The sequence below is a fragment of the Musca autumnalis genome, unplaced genomic scaffold (genome assembly GCF_047663935.1).
Source record: "Musca autumnalis isolate F117 unplaced genomic scaffold, ASM4766393v1 scaffold_3, whole genome shotgun sequence".
NCBI lineage: Eukaryota > Metazoa > Arthropoda > Insecta > Diptera > Muscidae > Musca > Musca autumnalis.
Window position 1 is genome coordinate 200,263,746 of NW_027411866.1, and position 22,964 is coordinate 200,286,709.

General features: G+C 36.6%; 1 protein-coding gene across 1 annotated transcript; it reads right to left on the reverse strand.

The window, feature by feature from the left end:
- Window positions 1-473: 473 nt before the first annotated feature.
- LOC141398699 (scoloptoxin SSD14) lies at window positions 474-22,762 on the reverse strand. Its single transcript, XM_073976270.1, has 6 exons — window positions 22,739-22,762; window positions 3,178-3,339; window positions 2,502-3,110; window positions 2,022-2,441; window positions 877-1,117; window positions 474-810 (listed from the first exon to the last, which is right to left on the reverse strand). The coding sequence occupies exons 2-6, from the start codon at window positions 3,252-3,254 to the stop codon at window positions 532-534; spliced, it is 1,626 nt and encodes a 541-aa protein (XP_073832371.1). The 5' UTR covers window positions 3,255-3,339; window positions 22,739-22,762; the 3' UTR covers window positions 474-531.
- Window positions 22,763-22,964: the final 202 nt, after the last annotated feature.

Here is a 22,964-nt window from a genome sequence, read left to right on the forward strand (position 1 = left end):
ACAATTTTGACTTGTAGTATTCGCCGTATACAATTTAATAGTTGCAGGTTTGAAATTTCCCCTTCAAGAATTTTTTCTTCCTCCTGAAATTAAAACAATTGACTTACGAACTTTTCTTGTGAGATAGGCGATATCTATGAATGTAGTTCACCTGTTACTCTACATTTACTTACAATGAAGTCTGATTGAATATCTCAATCACATTATGGCGTTTTCATAATTTTGATTCTATATATAAAACCGGAAAAATCTCCATTGTTCCATATAACCATTAAATGTGTCATAAAATTAAATTCGTCATTTTAACCGGTAATAAGGCAAAATATTATCAAAAAAAGGTTTTCATTAACTGTTTTCAGTTATATTTAAAAAACTTCCGGATTTATATTTTATTTAAAGAAACATTTTTTTGCAAATTAAATTTCAACAAACAGTTTTTGTAATAATTCATTCGATTTATACTTTCAGTTTAATACTTTCCACGTTAGCAAATATTTCACCGGATTTGCGCACACCTGTAAGGGTCGCCGTTTATTTATTTGGATGCACAACAACGGCACTACCAACACGACGACGATCACAAACTGGATGCGGCACATGCGTCTTCAGGCCAATGGCCGTCAATGCCGAATAGGCTTTATTGGCTGGTAAATAATTCAAATCATGACCTACATGAATCAAATAATCCATAGTATGATCGGGTACTTCGGGTTCAACATCAACCAACATGGGGGCCAATTGATGATGTACGCGACCGGAGTTGAGTGCAACATCAATGGGTTCATTGAAAACAAAGTAACGTAGAATGGTCTAGAGGAAAGGGGGAGATCAAGGTTATATCAAAGAACGAGTTGTGGTTGTTTCATTTATCCTTACCTGGGCCACAGAAGTGGTAATCTTAGAACCACCAGCACCACCAACCAATAATTTTACATGACCATGTTTATCCAACACAATACTGGGACAGGTCGATGACATAGGGCGTTTGCCTGGTTTAATATAGTTAGCAGGGGAGGCGGGAATGCCATAGGCATTAACAACACCGGGAGTGGAGAAGTCATCCATTTCATCATTCAAAATGATGCCGGTTTGGCGGGAACGAACTTTGGCACCCAAGCTGAAAAATAAAGAAAAAAAATTACCTCAAACATATTCCTAAAAAATTTATGTTTTTTGTCCTGATGATCCTTGAAAAAATATTCCTAGAAAACCCGAGTTTACTGTCCTGATGATTCCCGGAAAAAATCTTAAAAAATCAACGTTTCTTGCACTGATGATCCCTGGAATTTTTTTAAAAAATCCACGTTTCTTGCCCTGATCATCCCTTGAAAATTTTTATCTAAAAATCCACGTGTCTTGCCCTGATGATCCCTGGAAAACTTTTCTTAGAAAATCCACGTTTCTTGCCCTGATAATCCTTGGAAATTTTTTCTTTAATAATCCAGGTGTCTTGCCCTGATAATCCCTGGAAATATTTTCTTAGAAAATCCACACTTCTTGCCTTGATGATCCCTGGAAAAATTTTCTTAGAAAATCCACGTTTCTTGCCTGATAATCCTTGGAAATTTTTTTTCTTTAAAAATCCAGGTGTCTTGCCCCGATGATTTCTGGAAAAATATTCCTGAAAAATCTACGTTTCTTACCCTAATGATCTCTGGAAAAATATTCTTAAAAATCCACGTTTCTTGCCCTGATGATCTCGAGAAAAATATTGTTAAAAAATCCACGTTTCTTGCCCTGATGATCTCGAGAAAAATATTGTTAAAAAATCCACGTTTCTTGACCTGATGATCTCGAGAAAAATATTGTTAAAAAATCCACGTTTCTTGCCCTGATGATCTCGAGAAAAATATTGTTAAAAAATCCACGTTTCTTGACCTGATGATCTCGAGAAAAATATTGTTAAAAAATCCACGTTTCTTGACCTGATGATCTCGAGAAAAATATTGTTAAAAAATCCACGTTTCTTGCCCTGATGATCCTTGAAAAAATATTATTAAACATTGTGACAGGATACTTACTGGCTATTAATGGTACTGGTCACTGAGATAGCATCACCATTGGGAGCCAAAACTACCAAATTAGCGGTACCATGATCTTCTTCATTGGTGAAATTGGCACCATAGTAACCAAAGTCCGTGAATGTAACATCATCCTTAATCAATTCGCGGATCTTGGCAGCAAAGTCTGGACTCTTGAGCTGATCATAGACCTCTTTGACCTGTGGTTCATAATGGATATCACCCAAATTGGTACGATGACCGTAGGCATGTTTGAAAGTCTCCACAACACGTTGCCAATAGACATCATGATGACGGGTATACAAAGGTTCCATGACGTTCAACATGAAGGCCAAAACGGCACCACTTGTTGGCAGCGGTGTGGTGTACAAAGAATAGCCACCTGTAAAATGAGCCACAATGGGTTCTTCCCAACGAACTCTGTAAAATAATGAAAACCCGGATTAATAAAAAATACGAAATTGACCTTCCCAAACTCACTCATAACGCAACAAATCCTCCTCAGTAATTATGCCACCCATTTCCTGAATATCTTCCACCAATCGTTTACCAATACGTCCACCGCGATACATAACTTCTGGACCTTCGTTGGCCACAATACGCAAAGTTTCACCCAATTGTGGACGATACATAATCTCACCTTCCTTGAACAATTCATTGGTATACTTGTTAATGAAAATTTCAGCCATAGATGGTTCATTACGTATGCGATCAGCATTCAAGTTCAAAACATTAGCCAAATAGGGTGACACACGATGACCTTTGACACACAGTTCGATGGTAGGTTCAAACAAGGTCTTCCATGGCAATTTACCATACTTGTCATGCAAACGCCAATAACCATAAATTTCACTAGGAATGGCGGCGGCAATGGCGCCGGTAATTTCCTTTCCAATAAACATATCCTGATTGGCCTTGGCCGGTGCAGTTTCACGAGCAATCAAAGTTTCAATACGACCCGTTTCTTTGGTATAAATCGTGGCCACAAAACCACCACCAACACCCAAACTGTGTGGTAACATGACACCTTCACACAACAGCGTAGCAATGGCTGCATCAATTGCCGAACCGCCAATCTTTAACATCCGTCTGCAAGTGTTAATAAGGGATAAGAAGATATTAGTATTCTAAACTTAGTTTGTTCTGGACCAATTACCCTCCAATTTCAGCACAACCTTCACCGTTTGAAGCCACAGCACCAACACCAGATTCATTGTCATCATCTCTATCCATGAGTCCGAAATAAAGGCCCAATGTTAAACCTACGGCTATCAAAGCCAAAGTTATCCATATGCCGGCATGTTTCTTACAGCATCCACTGCAAATAAAGGTTCACAATTCTGTAAAATTTTTCCAAAAAGGCTAGGCTAAAATTTATGTTAGTACTGCAGCAGAGATCAGGTGGAATACTACAGGAAGTTACTGAGTCAAGCGAGGATGATAGCAAAAATAAAAAGTCAACACTCGTCTTACTTTTGTCACCACATAATAAATAACTTTGAGGCTTTATCGATCTTCAGTATCAGATGATACCATAAACCACAGTTGAAAGAGTCCATTTACCAACCATCAGGACAAAAGAACGACTGCGGTCCACACAAACCATAGTAGTTTTATATTGAGCTAGTTATTATCACAGTGTTCAGAATAGCTCTCTAGCTCCGGAAATCCGATCTAGCCATGTCCGTCCGTCTGTCTATCTGGATGGCTGGAGCGCACAATAACTCTCGATCGGATCAACCGATTCGTTCTAAAATTTGGCTTTCGTAATGTCTTGCCGAAACTTAGATCAAGTTCGAAGATGGGCTTTATCAGTCCATTCCATCAGGCACATCCCCCACAAAAGGCCAATCAATTCCTCGGTAGCGGATTCTTACGTACCGGGTTGACCCGAAACCATATGTTTCGAGCAGCGTATGTCAACCCAACATCAAACCTATGCTTCTACGTAGGTTTCACGCTACAACAACAACAACAACAAAAGGACCATTTTTATATCCTCCACCATAGTGTGGAGGGTATATAAAATTATTTTTCCGTTAGCAACGCATTGAAACATTCATTTGCGACCCTATAAAGTCGACGAAAAACGACTAAATTCTTTTGAAATGTGGATTTATCGTCGTATTCTAAAAATTCGCTGGACTGACCACGTTTCAAATGAAGAAGTACTACGACGGATGAATGTGGAACGACAAATAACACGCGATGTAAAAAGCCGAAAAACGTCTTTATCTGGGTCATATAATGCGCAATGAAAAATATAAGCTCCTCCAAGCCATTATCCAAACCACAATAGATGGAAGAAGACCAAGAGGCAGAAAAGAAACATCATGGATAAGAAATATTCAAGAATGGACGGGACTGCAAGACGAAAGAAACCTACTGAATGCTGCCAAGAATCGAAACCTATCTATAATGGAATAAAAAATATAATTAAATTGTTAACAATGTAAAACATAATTGTATGATCGCTAACACCCGAATACGGGTTGGCAAATAAAGAAGAAGAAGAAAGTACATATATTCTTGATCGGAGTAAAATTCGAGTCCATGTATGGATGTCCGACCGTTCGTCCGTCTGGGGTAATCACTCTAGCATTCACAAAAATAGAGATAGGAAGCTGAAATATTAGAAAATACGTCTCTTGTTATAGGCAGGCCAAGTTCGAAGATATATCGGTTCACGTTTTGGTATATCCCTCATGTTACGGTAGGCCCGATTTCGAATATTTTGACGTTTTTAGTCACATTTTCAGACCGAATTAGATATAATTTGATATTTAGGGTTCCAAAAACTTATATTCCAAAAATTATGGTATAGCCCCCATATAACTGTACCTCCCGATTTTTCGTACTTTGAGGGTTTTAGCTACTTTGTCTGAGGATACAAATATATGTTTGGGTGCAAACAAATTATATGTTTGGGTGCAAACAAATACAAACCCAAAAGCCACACAAAAAAACAAACACATGCACCAGTGGGCGCTTTCTGAGAGCAAGGCAGCGTAAATGTCAATGTGAAACACATTTAAATGTATGCTCACTTGCTCTCAGCAATCGCTCACTGGCTATCTCTAACATATACACACATTTATAAATGGTGGTTGTTTATTGAAAGGTCTAGAAAAAAAAGCAAAAGCACAACAGACACATAGGTACATAAAAATTCCAAAGAAATACAAAACAGACTTTAAGAACACTGATGAAAAAAGACCAGTATAATTAATGCTATTTTTTTCTTTTCCTCTTCGCTTGCTACGTTGGTTAACAACAACAAAGCACGAAACACACGTGTTTTACGCATACACATCACAAAACGTCTGCGTCTCCTATTACAACATGCATACAGCTCTCCACCCATAAAAAATATGTTCTAACATAAAAAATATGTTGGACCCCAAACATATAAAATTGAGATATCCCAGCAAAAAAAGTCCTCCCAAAATCATGGGTTTTGTAAGGGATTTTTGCAGCCGTAACTACTCGCAAACCCCCTTTCTTCCCCATTATTTTTACAAGGGCATGTCGCACTCAGTTTGAAGTTATTTTATGACCACTAGAATAACTAGTTATTCTGTGGCCACTAGAAGTTGAAAAGTAGGTTGAAAAAAATTCTATTTTTAGAACAGTTGATGTAGAGATTTTTTTAATTTCATGACACTTCTTAGTTTTATTTTACTTTATTTTATTTCGCTTGCTGTGCGAGTTGAACTCACGAACCCTCTGATTTCTAGCCAAAGACACTACATACTATGCCACGCACACGAACATTAAGGGTTGCTTAAGAACTAAAATGTGCAGTGCACATGTGTACCACGAACTTTTATTTTTTTTTTATTAAAAAAAAACTCGCGTGCCGACAGTGAGCGTTAAACACACAACCCTAGGATTTATAGTCGGATACACACTCACTGTGCCACCGTCCTCATTACTTAGTGAGGAGCAAAGTAAGTAGGTTTGCCTTGTAATTTTTTTAGAAGTATCCCATTACTTTTCAGATTACTTGCAATGGGAAAAGAAGCTTGTTTACATTACTTTGTAATGGGTTACGTAATGACTAATGGATCCGAATTTTTGCTGGGATGTTACAAGATGCTGCAAACATATATTTGTTTGGACACAAACAAATTATGTTTGGATATATATATTTGTTTGCAATCAGTCCCAAACAAATATTTGTTTGGATCCAAACATATTTCTAACATATATTTTTCTGCGTGTACCCGTAATTTGGCATTTCATGGTCCCTGCCGTTAAAAAACTTTTATATCAAAAATTGTCAACATAAGTCCACACTGTGATATAGCCCCCATATAAGGGTACCACCTGATTGAACAAATTTTTATACCCTACACCACTATGTAGGGAGGGTATTATACGTTGCTTTTGGCCAAAAAGTTTGTAAAGCATCGAAATAATGGTCGTTGACCCCTACGAGGACGTACGCAGGGGGGGCCCAGGGGGCCGGGCCCAACCCCGAAATGGTTTGAACCAACTAAATTTTTTGAGCTACTTTAACAAATTATTACATTTTTTTCTCTAAAATAATTTTTTTGTTTTTGAAATTTCAAATGAAAATTTATATTGTTCTGAAGGTTATGTACTGAAAATGAATTTTATTAACAAGTTGTCTATGAAATATTTTAACATTTATTCTTTAAATACTCTTTTTGAGAGAAACTTCCAGAAAAACTGAATTCCTTGTTTACGCCATGTCAATGCTGTGGAATTCTGTAATGAATATGAAGGTCTTGAGGCTTTAAACTCATTCTGTATTCAAAACGATAACAAATTCAGTATTGTACGGATTAGAAGTACATGAAATGAAATGTTTATTGGACAAGAGTTCAAGGCTTCTCTGTGGAGTATACCTCGAAAACCAATTAGAAAATTGTTTTACTGCCTTAATCAAAATATTGTATTCCTATTTTATATCAACTTGTTGCTAAATATTGGTAGATAATAATGGAGAAAAACTTATTGTTGTGCATCATAAAGTGATAATATCTGCTATAAATAGCATGTAACTCTGAATTTTTTCCTATCAGTAACAAATTTGTAGCTTAAAATAACCGTGAACGGAATTAAAGCTCAAACTTTGCTTATATGGTATTAAAATCTGCTGTAATTTGTATTGTATATGACTGCGCTCTTGAACCAACTTTAAATGAAAGAAGCTTACACCTGGGTTTATTGGTGGTTCATAGATGAGAAAAATCACAAGACAAAAAAATCGCAGGACCGCTTTTTAAATAAATCGCGGTCAAAGTTCACATTTTTGGGTTTTTTAGGTTTTGATGATTTTGCTGGGAAATCGGAAGCCCTATCAAAATGAAACTAAAGAAACTGTTGTAGCAGTGAAAATTCTCTACAATATTGTTCTTTATGAAATTTTCGTAGGTTTCAATTCACTGACTGTATCGTCTCCGTATAAAACAATGTCATGACTGCAATTTCCTATCTTAAACTTATATATGTCAAAAATGGTACAACCTAGGAAATAATTACAAAAGGCAATCTTTTAGAGAATTTTTGCAGCTATAAGATTTTCTCTAGTCCCATTTCGATAAGACTTACCGTTTACAAGCAAATAGCGAAAACCTAACAAAAAATATAAAAATGTGACATGAACTCTATATCACAAAAATGGTAAAACCAAGGAACAAATCAAACAAATATTCACAGCTACAACATTTTCTTTAGCCCCATTTCGATAAGACTTGCGGTTTCCAAGCAAAATCGCGAAAACCTAAAAACATCGACCGTGATTTATTTAAAAATTCCTCCAGCGATTATTTCTTATTTTTGGATTTTTCTCATCTACGAACATTGCTGTTTCAGAATCTGCAGAAATTCCAAGTTGTAAGCTCCTTTCGTTTAACTTTGGTTCAAGAGCACCATGATATTGTACCCTCAGCCGTTAGTCTAACGTAGGGATACGTAAAATCGATTTCGGTTAATCGATTAATCGATTATTAGCCGTAAAATTGCTAAAAATCGTAGTCGACTATTGACTGTGCGAAAACCGTATAATCGATTATTCTTAATCGACTTTCAGAAGACGGAGTGAACTATTATTCGTAGTCAACCATCAGTCGTAGTCTTTCATTATTCGTAGTCGACTATTTGTTGTGATCGACTATTAGTCGCAGTTGACTATTGGGTGTGCTAAAACCGCGTAATCAACGGTACTTTTTTGTATACATATAACCATCACTGATCACATCAACTAAAATGGTCGATTATATTCGATTATAATCGGTTTTCGGCGGTTAACGATTAATCGAAAGTCGACTTTTAGGACACTCTCAAATAATCGACTAACCGAAAATCGAGTTTTAAATTTTTCACGAAAACCGAATAATCGAAAAACCGATTATTGCATTTCACTGCGTATCCCTAGTCTAACGATAAAAATGTACCTCAGCGAAATAATGTTTTGACGAAACCCGCGTCAAACAATTTGCAGTCGATATATGGAGTAATATAACTCTCGAACAGATCAACAGATTTGGTCCAAATATTGGATCTCCCAATATGTTATACAAAATTTAAGTCATATCGGTTCACTTCTTGGACATTTCCCCCGCAAGTCTTCAAAGTGTTTCCCTAAAATCTTGAGCATATTAACTCTCGAAAGTCCAAATCGATTTTTTCGAGACATAGATTAGGTTCGAATATGGATTATCTCGATTCACTCCTTCTGGTACCTTCAACACAAGATTTCAATTATCCGATTTTACCGAAACTTTGAACATCCTAAAATAACTTCCTAACGTACATATATCAAGTACCAAGAGAGTCTATTTGGGACAACATCTTCGGATACATCCCTCACAAAAGTTCAAATTAAGTGTAGTTTAAGGGCTATTCGAGAAGTCATTGCACATTTTGACCAATGGTTCTCCTTGCGGTCTTGTTTACAGCGATATTGTATTTTTCGTGGGTAAGTCCATGGTTATGTCAGGATTGGTCCAAAAGCTCTAAATCTTACGGCGATCAACTAAATTGACGGCCTGACACCATAACTATCAAAAGGAATGACTTCCAAAATTAGGACCCCTTCCAAAATGGATTACATCAGTTGATTCTTTCAGGTATCTTCTGAACAAAAGTGCAAACCATTTGCGCTTTCATTAAGTCAAATTTTTTAGCACAATACAAGCGTTTATCTGCAACGCCAATAATCGTGAACTTGTATACCCCAAATATTGTCAATATTATCTGAAACTTACTAGCTATACAATTTATACAAAAAAAAAATTTGGCTGTTGCCCGTATTCGGTTTGATATAATTGAGGCAGCGAATGCAAGTTGCTTCAACAAAAATCAAAGTGATTCGAGAGCAGATCTTAAAGTAAACACATCCGAAATTTTGTGTGGGAGGTACCCGAAGGAGTGAACAAATATAGTGCATATTTGAACTTGATCTCTTCTGGTGGATATATTAGGATGTGTAAAGTATTGTGCCACCATGGTGCAATGGTATGCACGCCCGCCTTGCAAGCTGAAGGTCGTGGGTTCGATTCCCCGGCCAGACAACATCAAACATTTTTCAGCGGTGGCAAAATACCCCTCAGTAATGTTGGCGACATTTCCTGAGTATTTCAGCCACGTAAAACTTCTCTACAAAGTGTTGTTTTAAGACACGCCGTTTGGACTCGGCGATAAACAGTAGTTCCCGTATCATTGAGCTAATATGAATCGGCGTACACTCATTGATATAAGAGAAGTCTCCATTGTCCCTTCAGGGATGTTTGTAGGACAATTATTATTATTATTAAAGTATGGACCAAATCGTTCACTCCCATCAAACTTTATCGTGCGCACAATTTTTCCGAACATTTTTGAACTGTAGTAGGGGAGGTACCTTAAGGAGCGGACCGATATGGTTTATCTTCCAACTTAAATTAAGTTTGGAAAAAATATCACGATGGCCAAATTTTGGACCGAATCGGTAGATCCGTTCGAGAGTTATCGTGGGCTCCAGCCATCCAGACAGACGGACGGACATGGCTAAATCAAATCCAAATTGTCTGAAACGGATTTCGTCCAAACATACTTGGGGTCTTAAACCATTATTTCGATGAGGAACATTTTGCCCGTATGAAAGTGTATAAGTGTATATACATGCCCTCGTTGCATAAATGCTAAGGGTATAAAAATGGATAGATATGAAGATCGGATCATCCGTTTCAAACATCGATGTTACATACAAATCACAATGAATTTTCTCGTTCTAACTCACATATCTCAGCTAATTTTTGTCCATTCGACACGAAATTTTTGCAACATATTATTCCACATGTACTTTAAAATGAGCCAATAACAATTTTCGATTTTGTAAAATTTGTAAGTGGCCATAACCCCTTAAAAGTTACATTGGCATCAAAATGCACGAACACAATATGCTCAATATGCACATTTCAATTATTATCTCAAATGTCAAAAATTTGTTAACCCGACTGTCCATGAAATGATGGACAGTTGGGCAGCCGACACATGTATGTATGTGTTAGTAAATCAGAGTTGTATTTGAAGATAAATTGTCTGGTGTAAACGCCTAGTAAGGTAATAATATTTTGTCCAAATGTTGATTTTCAAAATAGTCAGGCTTAATCCCATAGTCCATGTCGGCCTGGGGTTTTGTACAAATTTATATGAAGTTGGAAGATGACCCATAACAGACATCTCCTTCGTGTACCTCCATCACAAAAGTTCAAAATTTTTCGTTTAGATAGTCCGCACGACAACTTTCGAAGTCAGTAATCGATTTGGTCCATACTTTACATATTTCTACCAAACATATGTATATAAGGTTCGAATATGGAACATATCGGTCTACTCCTTAGTATAACTTTTACCAAAATTTTCGGAAAAGTGCAGTTTAACCCCTGCTCTCAAATCGCATTGATTTTTTTTTTTTTTTGCAATAACCTCCCTCTACTCCCTGAGAAAATTATCCAAAATCTATTAGATACACATACGGCCACCAAGTGTAGTGGCTGCGTTAGCGTAATGTAATGTTTCTGCGAATCTACTCCTTCGGCTAACTCTCTCTATAAAGTTCAATATATTTCGCTTCAATGCAGTCTATGCCTTTTTATACACTCAGCCATTATACTCTAGAACGGAGCAACCAATTGCGTCCATATTTTGTACATCCTAATATTTTCACTAAACGTAGTCGAAAGAAAAGGACGAATAGACCAAAGATATATTTTACGAGCGCTTAGAAGAAACATGTGACCGTTGACCTGCCCATGACATTAAAATCATTCTAGGCGATTTTAATGCCAAAATTGGAAAGGAGAATATCTTTGGCCCAACAATCGGGAAATTCAGTCTCCACAGTGAAACATCTGACAATGGTATGAGGCTGATAGACTTTGCAGCTGAAAAAAACATGGTAGTTAGCAGTACCAGATTTAATCATCTCGATATTCATAAGGACACCTGGCTGTCTCCAGATCAGAAAACAAGAAATCAAATCGATAATGTTGTGATACATGGAAGACATTCATCGAGCGTGTTGAATGTACGATCGTTCCGCGGCGCAAACATTGATTCGGACCACTTCCTTGTTGCAGCAAAGGTACGCACCCGCTTAAACGTAGCAAACAAAGTATGAACAGACACAACACGAAAGTTAGACATCGGTAAGCTGCAATCACAACAGATAGCCCAACATATTCCACTCATCTAGCCAAATTGCTTAATCAAAGCACTCCTCGTCCCGATAACATATCAGCACAATGGCAAATCATTGCCCACTCCATGCAAACAGCAGCAAAATCCTTACTTGGATACCAGAGACCTCCACCAAGGAATCCATGGTATGATCAGGAGTGTCGTGCTGTTACCGAAGGGAAAAATGCGGCATATGGGGCTACTTTACAATCCGTAGCAACGCATAGGGCACGAGAGAGGCTTCGGGAGAAAAGGAGAGAGGAGAAACGACTTTTCCGCAGGAAAAAGAGAGAGATGGAAAAGCGGGAGTGTGAACAAATTGAGATGTACAGGAGACAGAATGAAGTCCGAAAAATCTACCAAAGAGTGAAACATCAAACTAATGGCTTTGGTACAGACGCATCCTCCTGTAGAGACCAGCAAGGTAATTTGGTAACTGATACAGATAGTGTGCTCAGGTTATGGAAAGAACATTTTTCCAAACTGTTGGTATCAGATAGTAGCGATGACGGCGAAGATACCACAGATCCAATCCCAGAATAACGTATTGAATGTATACCGCCCAGCCAGGATGAGGTAAGGACAGCAATTAACCGGCTGAATAATAATAAGGCGTCAGGAGCCGATGACTTGCCAGCCGAGCTGTTCAAAACCGGAGGCGACACGCTGATAAGGTGTATTCGTCAGCTAGTTAGCACCATCTGGCAGGAAGAAGGAGTACCCGACGATTGGAACCTGAGTATCTTGTGCCCCGTCCACAAGAAGGGAGATAACTATAGGGGCATAAGTCTACTCCCTAATGCCTACAAGATCGTGTCAGGGATGTTGTGCGAACGACTAAAGCCTATGGTCAACGAGATAATTGCACCATACCAATGCGGCTTTAGACCTGGCAAGTCCACCATTGACCCTGCGGCAAATCCTGGAGAAGACCCAAGAGATGCAGACCGACACCTACCACCTTTTTGTCGATTATAAAGCAGCCTTCGACAGCCCGCTGCGTTCAATGGTATTCCAAGCCATGTCTGAATTTGGTATCCCCGCAAAGCTCATCCGGCTTTGTAAAATGACTTTAACTGACACGAGGTCCTCAGTTAAAATAGGAAAGAACCTCTCGGAAGAGTTTGGTACCAAAAGAGGTTTCAGACAAGGAGACAGCCTTTCGTGTGATCTCTTCAACATCCTGCTGGAAAAGGTTAAACGAGAGGCAAACGTCAAAAGAAGTGGCACAATCTACACCAATAGTCACATGTTACTTGCTTATGCTGATGATATAGACATCATGGGCCGATCAGTAAAAGAAGTAACAGATAACTTTATGAAGGTCGAAGGAGAATCTGCTAAAGTGGGTCTGGCGGTAAACGGTGAGAAGACCAAGTTGATGGTGTCGACGCGCAATGCGTCCATTGAGGTCGGACCGACTGTGGAAGTTGGTTCCTATAATATTGAGGTAGTAAAAGACTTCGTCTACCTCGGCACCTCCGTAAATACAACAAACGACATCAGTTGTGAAATAAAAAGAAGAATTATATTGGCCAACAGATGCTGCTTTGGTTTAAGTAAGCAGTTTAAAAACAAAGCCACATCTCGTCAAACAAAATGGCTCCGAAGTCTGGGTACTTGCGCAACCAGACATGGCAGTGCTTGGTGTGTTTGAGAGAAAAATTCTTCGAAAGATCTACGGACCAATCTGCGTTGACGGTGAATATCGACGTCGCATGAACGACGAGCTGTATCTGCTATACAACGACATCAATATTGTTAAACGTATCGAGATGCAGCGATTGCGTTGGCTAGGCCATATCATAAGAATGAGCGATGAGCGGTGCACGCAGAATTGGCAGGCCAAGGAATAGATGGCGCAAACAAGTGGATGATGAGATGAAAAGGCGCGAAGCAACAAATAGAAATGGAGATCTTTTCATAGTTCGGCCTATGGAACAAATGTTCTGTAATGGGCCAGCTAAGTAAGTAAGTTTATGTTCGAAGATGGACCACACCCGGTCCACTGCTTCAGGTACCTCCCCCACAAAAGTTGAAAATTTTCACTAAAATGGCACGCAAGATAACTCTCGCACATCGTAAGATTTGCAGATCGTAAGACTTCTTCCAAATATATTTTTACCATACATTATTGTTAAAAAGTTTGGCATTATTGCTCCTACAATTGGTAGTCCTTAAGAACTATTTACTCATTGTAGGATGTGACATACTTTGCCCGTTTATCACCAAAAAATAATAAAAATCCTCTTAAAAGACGTCAAAAAACACGCTTATAGATTTGATTGTCCTGTAAAAAATAATTAAACATCCACGAATAATACTCGAAAATTAATTCATGATTCCGCCTCTTAAGGATATTTAATGTGAATTTTTGTTTAGAATTAGAATCAGATCGTTTGGGACAATTTTCTGAAATTATAGCTGTCTATTCCATGTTTTCTTTTTATATGGACATATTTTACACAATTCAATTCAGATGTTTTATAGGATGTTCCACATTTTGTATTACTCAGATATTGCATTTTGTTTTTCACAATTTTTATATTATTTTCGATATAAGTTTACGTAATATTTTACTCTTATATTGTCACGTAATCATTTGATTTTGCTAAATATATATATGTATTTATTGGCTATTTATACTTTTTTATGTCTCCACATACAATTCACAATATCACAAATTCATTATATTTTCTCCTTTTTATTTCAGGATATCGACCAACACTTACGCCATTTTGAAAGGAATTCGAGTATTGAAAGTATCCTTCGAAAAATATAAAACTTGATACTAGATACCGAATTAATGGTCTTGACCGCACCGAAAGACCTTTTCAAACTGCTGATCAAAGACGAATTGAACGTTTTATATTATTTCAATCAATATTCAATATTTTAATTAACGACCATCCTAAGATAATTGTATTATCTAGTTGGCTCCTCTGATAAAGTAATTAGTTGACAATACTTTAAATAGAATAATCTACTCACCTCACAGAGACAATTATCAAATCGAACAATATTTGGTGATATGGAATGACCTTTGATTGCATAAATTCGAATTAGGATGTACATATGTATGTATGCATATTTATTCAAATTAAAAAAGTGCAATTACTAAGACATTTTTGGCGAGTGCAGTTTTTGGAAATTGCATTAATGAAGAAAGTATATTTTTCTCTACAAATACTGCAACTTATTAAAATAAAAAAAAACATATCGTGACCGACACCCCCCATGCATGCCGCGGTTCGGCATGTGAACTAACCGTTTTGTAAGGGGGACTATAAATTTTCTTTAGAATTCAAGTGACTTAATTAATAAGACTTTATTAAAATTATAATTAAAAAAATTAAATACATTGTTAGTTAAATTGAACATTTTTAACCCCTTAACTAGACATCGGATTTTTGCATATTATTGATAATTATAATGCAAATAATTCGTTTATTATCGATTATTTTCAATATGACATCGAATTTCTATTATTGAAACGATATGATTCTATATAATAACGTAGTTACATTGGTTGAAATTTCAAAAATATGCACAAATCCGATGTCTATCAATGACTAATACCTTCGGCAATATAAAATAAGTATGTATGTATATGTGAATGAATAGTTCAGCCCAACTATTTTCTAAGATAAGTTATATCTTTAGGTTAGAGACACCTTTGCATTTCATTTGAAAAAGCCGATAATATGTATTTATCCATTTTCGACAATTATTTCAAATTGATAAGAATATTTAGGGAAAACTTTGGAGCCGCAATGAGGTAATCCAATAGACATTTATCATAATAACACAGAATGACGGTCGCCAAGTTGATATCGACTTACCGCACACAGTGTCACGAACTTTGCCAAAAATGGTCAAAACCAAGTACTTCGGAATACAAATTTATTGATAGTAAACATTTCAATTTGAAGGAATTTGAATTATCGTATTAATTTGTCAAGTAGTTTTGTCCATGTGAAGGTTCAAACCCGACAATTGCTGGAAATATGCATTTTTGTCCTTATTTTACTAAAATTAATAACTGTTATTATGCTACAATATTTTCATATTTAAAGTAATTTATCGTTCTAAAATAAATTTTAAGAGTTGCTTTGGAATTACTTTTGTTTAGAAGTAAATAGTGGTTATATGGTATTTACAGGTACCCAAGTCTGTCGATCGATTTTGTGAACCAAATTTGAAAATTAATGGAGTGGGAAGAAAATTGTATAAAAGTGTATCTACATATTATATGCTGTTGAAGTTGTGAAAAGTGCCAGCTGCAGAGGTTTGCAGACGAACATGTTATTTCTCTTCTTCAGTGACCACCAGAGTACGTAAAAATACTTTAAATAACATTTCCAATCGTTTCGTTTCGTATTTTCCATAGGAACAATACAAAACGAAACATAACTCACGTTGGCCGAGCTCGCTGTTTAGTTTTGTTTTGTTAACATTCGTGAGTGCGAACAAAACGAAAAGCGAAAAACGAAAAACTCCACAAGAGCAGATAGAAAACGGAATAGTACTAAACACATGTGAATAAATCAAAAACGTATGGTGGTTGATAAAATTCAAGGTGGTATGCTGATGCTAAGGTATAGGGTTGTTAAGCAATCACATGTGTGTGTGTGTGTCTGACTGTGTCATTGACAATACGCACGGGAAACGTTTCCCAAAAATACTTTTTATTTCGGTGGTGAATGAAACAACTCGGCAAAGCATAGGCGAAGATACAATTCAGCAATCGTACGGTTTCCATCTTTTTACATTGAAAGGTTTGTGTTTTTGTTTTGGTTGTGAGAATGAAACGATTCAGGGAAGCTGAAAAGATTGTGGCTTTGTGTGATTGGTACGGGAATCGTTTTGTTTGTTTCCGTTCATTGGTGACCACCTCATTGGGGGGGGGGGGGGGTTACCCCCATTTTAAATAAATGTTTTGCGGTGTCCACTAAAGCTCGAAAACGAATGGACCGATTATCATACATTTTTGTGGGCTTATTAAGTACCTAATAATCTTGCTTTTGGACAGAGACTTTTAAAAAATATAATTTGTTTAAAAAAATGGTGAACAGCCAAAGTCAACATTAGATTTTTTACAAAAAATTTACCGTTTTTGACCACTAACCGGTCAAAAAAGTTTTTAAAGAAAAATTCTTAATTTTGAAGACAGGACTTCGATGTATTCAATGAGCCCACAAAAAATATGAAGACTGAACACCAAACTTCAGACATTTCGCGTGGATATTGAGGGCACAACCCTCATGGGACATTCCTGAACATTTTATGATAATTGCATGCAATTAGGTTCAGTAGTTTTGGAAAAAAATGTATTGTATTTTATTGACCACGCCCACTCTGGTCAATACTTTTTACGATATAACGTATTTAAAAAGTGGGCGTGGTCCGCTATTTTGGCTCCAAACATGTACCTGAGGTATCCCACCGCCTCCGAAATTCATAAAATATACATAACAACGGATCAACCGTTTCGAACCAAATTTTGGGTATCGCAATATTTTACCTAAACTTAGTTGATGTTCGAAGATGGACCGATGCCATATCGGTCCACTCCTTCCGGTACCTCCCCCACAAAAGTTCGAAAATGTGTGCGCCCGATAACTCTTAAAGGGAGTAAACGATTTGGTTCATACTTTTCATATCGTAAAATTTCTACAAGACGTAGATGAGGATACATATGCACTCAATCGGTCCACTGCTTCAGGTACCACCCACACAAAATTTCGGAAAAGTTCTGTTTAGGACATGCTCTCGAATACACGCAGAATAATATATTTTAGAATTATGTTTGGATCCAAACAAATATATGTTTGGCTCCAAACATAATTTGTTTGTATCCAAACAAATATATGTTAGCAACATTTTGTAACATATTTCAATTTAATATGACCCCCACCATCGTCTCACGATAACATTGAAACTTTATCAATAAACCACACACACACACAAAAACTACCGCTGTCGCAACAATTGTTGTTACTTAAGTCACAAACCGACAAACCAAACAAACACAGTACGTTTGGTGTCGAAAAAACATAGTTCGTATAGTCAAATAATTCGCAACTACAAATTTGTAATTTCTTTAATATAAAGGCAACATCTAATATCTCAACCCAGCGCTGATAGACTCAACATGTACAAGAGGATAACGACGATAACAACTAGAGTGAAAGTCATTAGAAGAAACGGTAAGTTACAATATTACAAAATAAAAGAATTAATAAATAAAAAGCAGCAAAATTTGTCTCTGCTGTGTGTGGTGGTTGTTAGTCAATAAAAACAAAAACTCGCCAAAATTGTTTTTTTTTTAAATCTCTCAGAAAAAAACAGTGTTTCAAAAAGCGTTGTTATTTTTGGGACTGCTTGCAAACAAATATATGTTTGCTGCATAATATGTTTGGGACATATGTTAGAGAGGCCTCCTTCAGGTACCTCCCCCACAAAAGTTCAAAAATGTTCGGAAAAATTGTGCGCACGATAACTCTTGATGGGAGTGATCGATTTGGTCCATACCTTACACATCCTAATATATCTACCAAATGTAGATCATGTTCGAATATGGACTATATTTGACCAATTCTTCGGGTACACACAAAATTTCAGATAAGTTCACTTCAAGACCTTATCTCGATTCACTTTGATTTTGTTGAAGCAACTTGCATTTGCTGCCTCAATTACGACGGTAAAAGATTTTTCAGGCGCAAGTCCATACTTCTTGAGAAAACAGCCCGAAATCTGTAAAAACCCCATATGGCACCATATGTAGTGGCTGAAGAGCACTATAAGGTTACGTTTACATTTACGAAATCCACTCGATTTCAAGTGTCAAACCCATTGCTTAAACGTCAAATGAAATCCAATTGATTTCAGATGATTTTTTCATTTGACGTATACGCAAAGCAATTGACAGTTGAAATCTAGTGGATTTCGTAAATGTAAACAAAGCATAACTCTCGAACTGATCAATTCGGCCTTCGTCAAATTTTGCACAAACTTAGTTTCAGTTCGAAGATGGGCAATACCGATCCACAACTTCACAATTTTTAGAAAAAAAATCACTAAAATGGTATACACGATATCTCGTGAACGGGGCAACCAATTTGGATATCCTAATACTTTGTCTAAATTTTTTTCGGTCTTCTCCTTAGGGTACTTCCCCACAAAAGTTCAACATTTTTGTTTAAGTGCAGTTTATGGTCTGTTCGAAAATCCTTTGGAAATGTATACCGATGCTGTTCGTTGTGGTCCTGTTTAAAGCGATATTATGTTTTCCGTGGACAAGTCCATGCTTCCTGGAATATTGGTCCAAAAGTTATACGATGACCCACTGAAATGACTAGTGAGCGCGATATCTATCGAAAATATATGACTCCACTTCCATGATGGACTATGTCGGTCCATTCCCTTAAGTACTTCCTCCGCAATCCTTTTGAACTTTAATCCTAATCCACATTTTTGTGCGTATGAACCGCACAAAATTTTGAAAACCCCTTAAATACTATTTTTGAGAATAAAGTGTTTCAAATTAAACAGGCTGAGGGTATATCTCTGTCGGCTAAGCCGACTGATACTTTTGTACTTGTTTATTATTTATTTATTATTACTTATAGTAAATACACTTACTTACTTAGCTGGCCCATTACAGAACATTTGTTCCATAGACCGAACTAAGAAAAGATCTCCAATTCTCTCTGTTTCGTGCTTCTCTTTTTGGAATACCGCGCCTTGTCTCCTCTTCATCCACTTGTTTGCGCCATCTATTCTTTGGCCTGCCAATTCTGCGTGCACCGTCATGTTGCTCGAATTTATACGCCTTTTTAGCGGGTTCATCATCGCTCATTCTTATTATATGGCCTAGCCAACGCAATCGCTGCATCTCGATACGTTGAACTATATTGATGTCGTTGTATAGCAGATACAGCTCGTGGTTCATACGACGTCGATATTCACCGTCAACGCAGATCGGTCCGTAGATCTTTCGAAGAATTTTTCTCTCAAACATGCCAAGCACTGCCTTATCTGCTTGCGCAAGTACCCAGGCTTCGGTGCCATACATCAGCACGGGTAGTATCAGTGTTTTGTAAAGCGTTATTTTTGTTTGACGAGTTGTGGATTTGTTTTTAAAGTGCTTACTTAAGCCAAAGTAGCATCTGTTGGCCAATACAATTATTCTCTTTATTTCACAACTGATGTCGTTTGTTGTGTTTACGGCGGTGCCGAGGTATACGAAGATGCATACACCTTATCAGCGTGTCGCCTCCGGCAGCTCCTGCTGCCTTATAATTCTTCAGCCGGTTTATTGCTGTCTTTACCTCATCTTGGCCGGGTGGTATACATTCAATACCATCTTCTGGGATTGGATCTGCGATATCTTCGGCGACTTCGCTACTGTTGGATACCAACAGTTTGTAGTAAATACAATGTTAATGTATTCGAAAATAGTAAAAGTGGCATATTGTTTAAAAATATTCATAAAACAACTAGCCGGCCCGGTCCGCCTTGCTGGCCCTTGAAATAGTTTTCTGTTACATTTTCTTAAGTAAATCATATTTTTCTTGCATCGCAAATTAGTCGGAAACTGCAAGTGACTATAAATAAAACATCTTCGGAAATGTTGGTGTCTATATGAAATTTTGGCGGTATGTTAACTGATGACTTGAAGCATGCATTTATTTCATCTACTGGAATAGTATAACTGAAAGTGTTTGTCTGAAATCTAAACGTGAATTGCTCTTAAATCCTTCAAGAATCGTTCTAAAGCTTCTTGAGAATTTTTATGTACCATCGTACATTCGTTCCAGATGATAACTTCTATTTAATATTGCATGTGTTCAATTCAATCAAAAGAATGTCCAGTGGACATTTAAGGGTCGACTGTGTCGTCTTTGCACCTTCTTATAATGTATACCTGATAAAGCTTTAGCTGTCGATATGTTGCCTTCTAATTTAAAGACTTGCTTTCCAATAAGATCAAAGCTTCGTTGTGCATAACATCCGGTATTACCATTGATTTGTAATATATTTCAGAAATTTGGAGTGATCGGGTCTTAATGCTAAAATAGGTAACACGGGTTAGGAAAACGGACACGTTCGTAAGTTTATATAGCCTATTTCCGACAGTGGCCAACCCTGTACATCATCTGAAAATGAGCGTGCTAAAAGTGTTTTAAAATGAGGAGGGCATGGGGGAGGTACCCCGTCCCCTCCGATTCAAAAAAAATTCAATTCAAAAAAATGTATAGCCTATTTTCACCACGGGTGTTCATGCTGGCCCATCGCTGTACATTCTCGGAAATTTTAAAGAAAATGGGCTCAATACTTTCAGAGATATAGCATACTTAACAAAGTGGGCATGGCCGGGTCTTTGAGCCCTAAATAAGTACCTAGGGTTGGAGATTCAACCACCGTTGTCTCGCAAATTTATTTTTTAAGCCATACGTTAGTAAATTTTGTTGCAAAGACAGAGTTTTAATAAAATAGGGCAAAGGGGAGGTACCCCGCCCCCTCAGAAATTCAACAAAATATATAGCCTATTTGCACCAGGGGTCATCACTATCCATTCTCTGAAATTTTCAAGAAAATCGGTTTAGTTGATTTGTATATATAAGATATTTAAAAATTGGGCGTTGTCTGGTTCCAAATGAGTACATACCCTGTAGGGACTGTGGCCGATTTAAAGCTCACATAAAGCTAGTTTTTTTTTAAACATAAGTGGCATTTTATCGATAATTTTGCCTTATGCCAACTGACTAATTTTACAAGGCGATGAGCGCCTGAGTAGTCAGTATTGTCCAACGCCAGATAACTTTTCGACTGATAATAAACTAACTTTTTTTTGCCTATTTTTAGCCAGTTTAAAACATAATGTGGGAAAAAACAATTTTTGCTTCTGTGTGTTTTTTATTTTTGACTTTTCATATTCTCTCTCTCCCTCTCTTTGTCTCTCTCTCTCTTTTTTGTTAGAGAGAAGAGGGGGCATATTTGTATATTTCCTTTGTGTTTCTTTTTAATTCCAGAATGATATGAGTAATATGTACGAATATGTTCAGTCCATCAACACTGTATTCTATAACTGGATGCTACATTTATACGAAGAATATTAAGAAAAAGCAAGTGCGAATTATTTATACATTTGTGCCTTATTTTTTCGACAAACACAAATACTTTGCAGAAGGTACATGTTTCTGTTTTCAGAATGGATAATCTCTAGATAACTTTTCGACTAACTTTTTATTGGTCGAAAAGTTATCTAGACATGGACAGTTGCCGAAATTTTTTTCTGTTCAAAGTGGTTCATCTATAGATAACTTTTCAGCCAGTTTTTAGTCAGTTAAAAAGTTATCGATCTATTATCAATCATTTTACCAACTGGTTAATAAAATTCCGACAGGGACAAGATGTGTATATTTTGATTGTACTTGTGTCAATTAACGCTAAAATTAAGAGTAATCGACGCTAGCGTACTGTTTTGTGCATATCTAGGCCATTGGTGCTCCCGCCGTTACGCCTTTTAAATGCAAAATTCTCTTAAGTGTTGTCAATCCAACAACACATCGAAGTTTGTTGTAATATTTGAATTAATTCATCTTAGAAGTTTTTAAAAATTACAATATGTTTAACAAATTTTACATTTTTAATAATAACTCATAAAAAACTAAAATATAGACTTCTCTTAAATACAATTGTGAGCAGCCCTGATCTGGACTACAATACGGTCAATTGCGTCGATTTGTTGTCAAATCAGTTAATATTCTCTTAGTTTGTTATACTATGTTTACATTAACGAAATCCACTCGATTTCAACTGTCAATTCCATTGCTCAAACGTCAAATGAAATCCAATCGATTTCAGATGAGTTTTCATTTGACGTATACACAAGGACTTGACAGATGAAATCGAGTGGATTTCGTAAATATAAACATAGTATTAGCTTAAACATGTCGTTAACGTAGTAGTGGGTACGTGCTAGTATTTATATATTTAATGAATATTTTTAAACTTACCATTAATCGTTGTTGGCGTTTTTTATTGTTGGACTGCAGAATTTTACATCTTTGTGTTAAAAAATAAAATAAAATTCCATTGATATTGAATCCAATATTAATTTCAATATTTTATTAAATTTTTCTTTATTTTGTTGAAATATATCCGAATATATAAATTTATTTTATATGTATAATTTCTTGTGTTTATTTGTTTCTCAAATAGATTTTTATTTAAAATTAATAA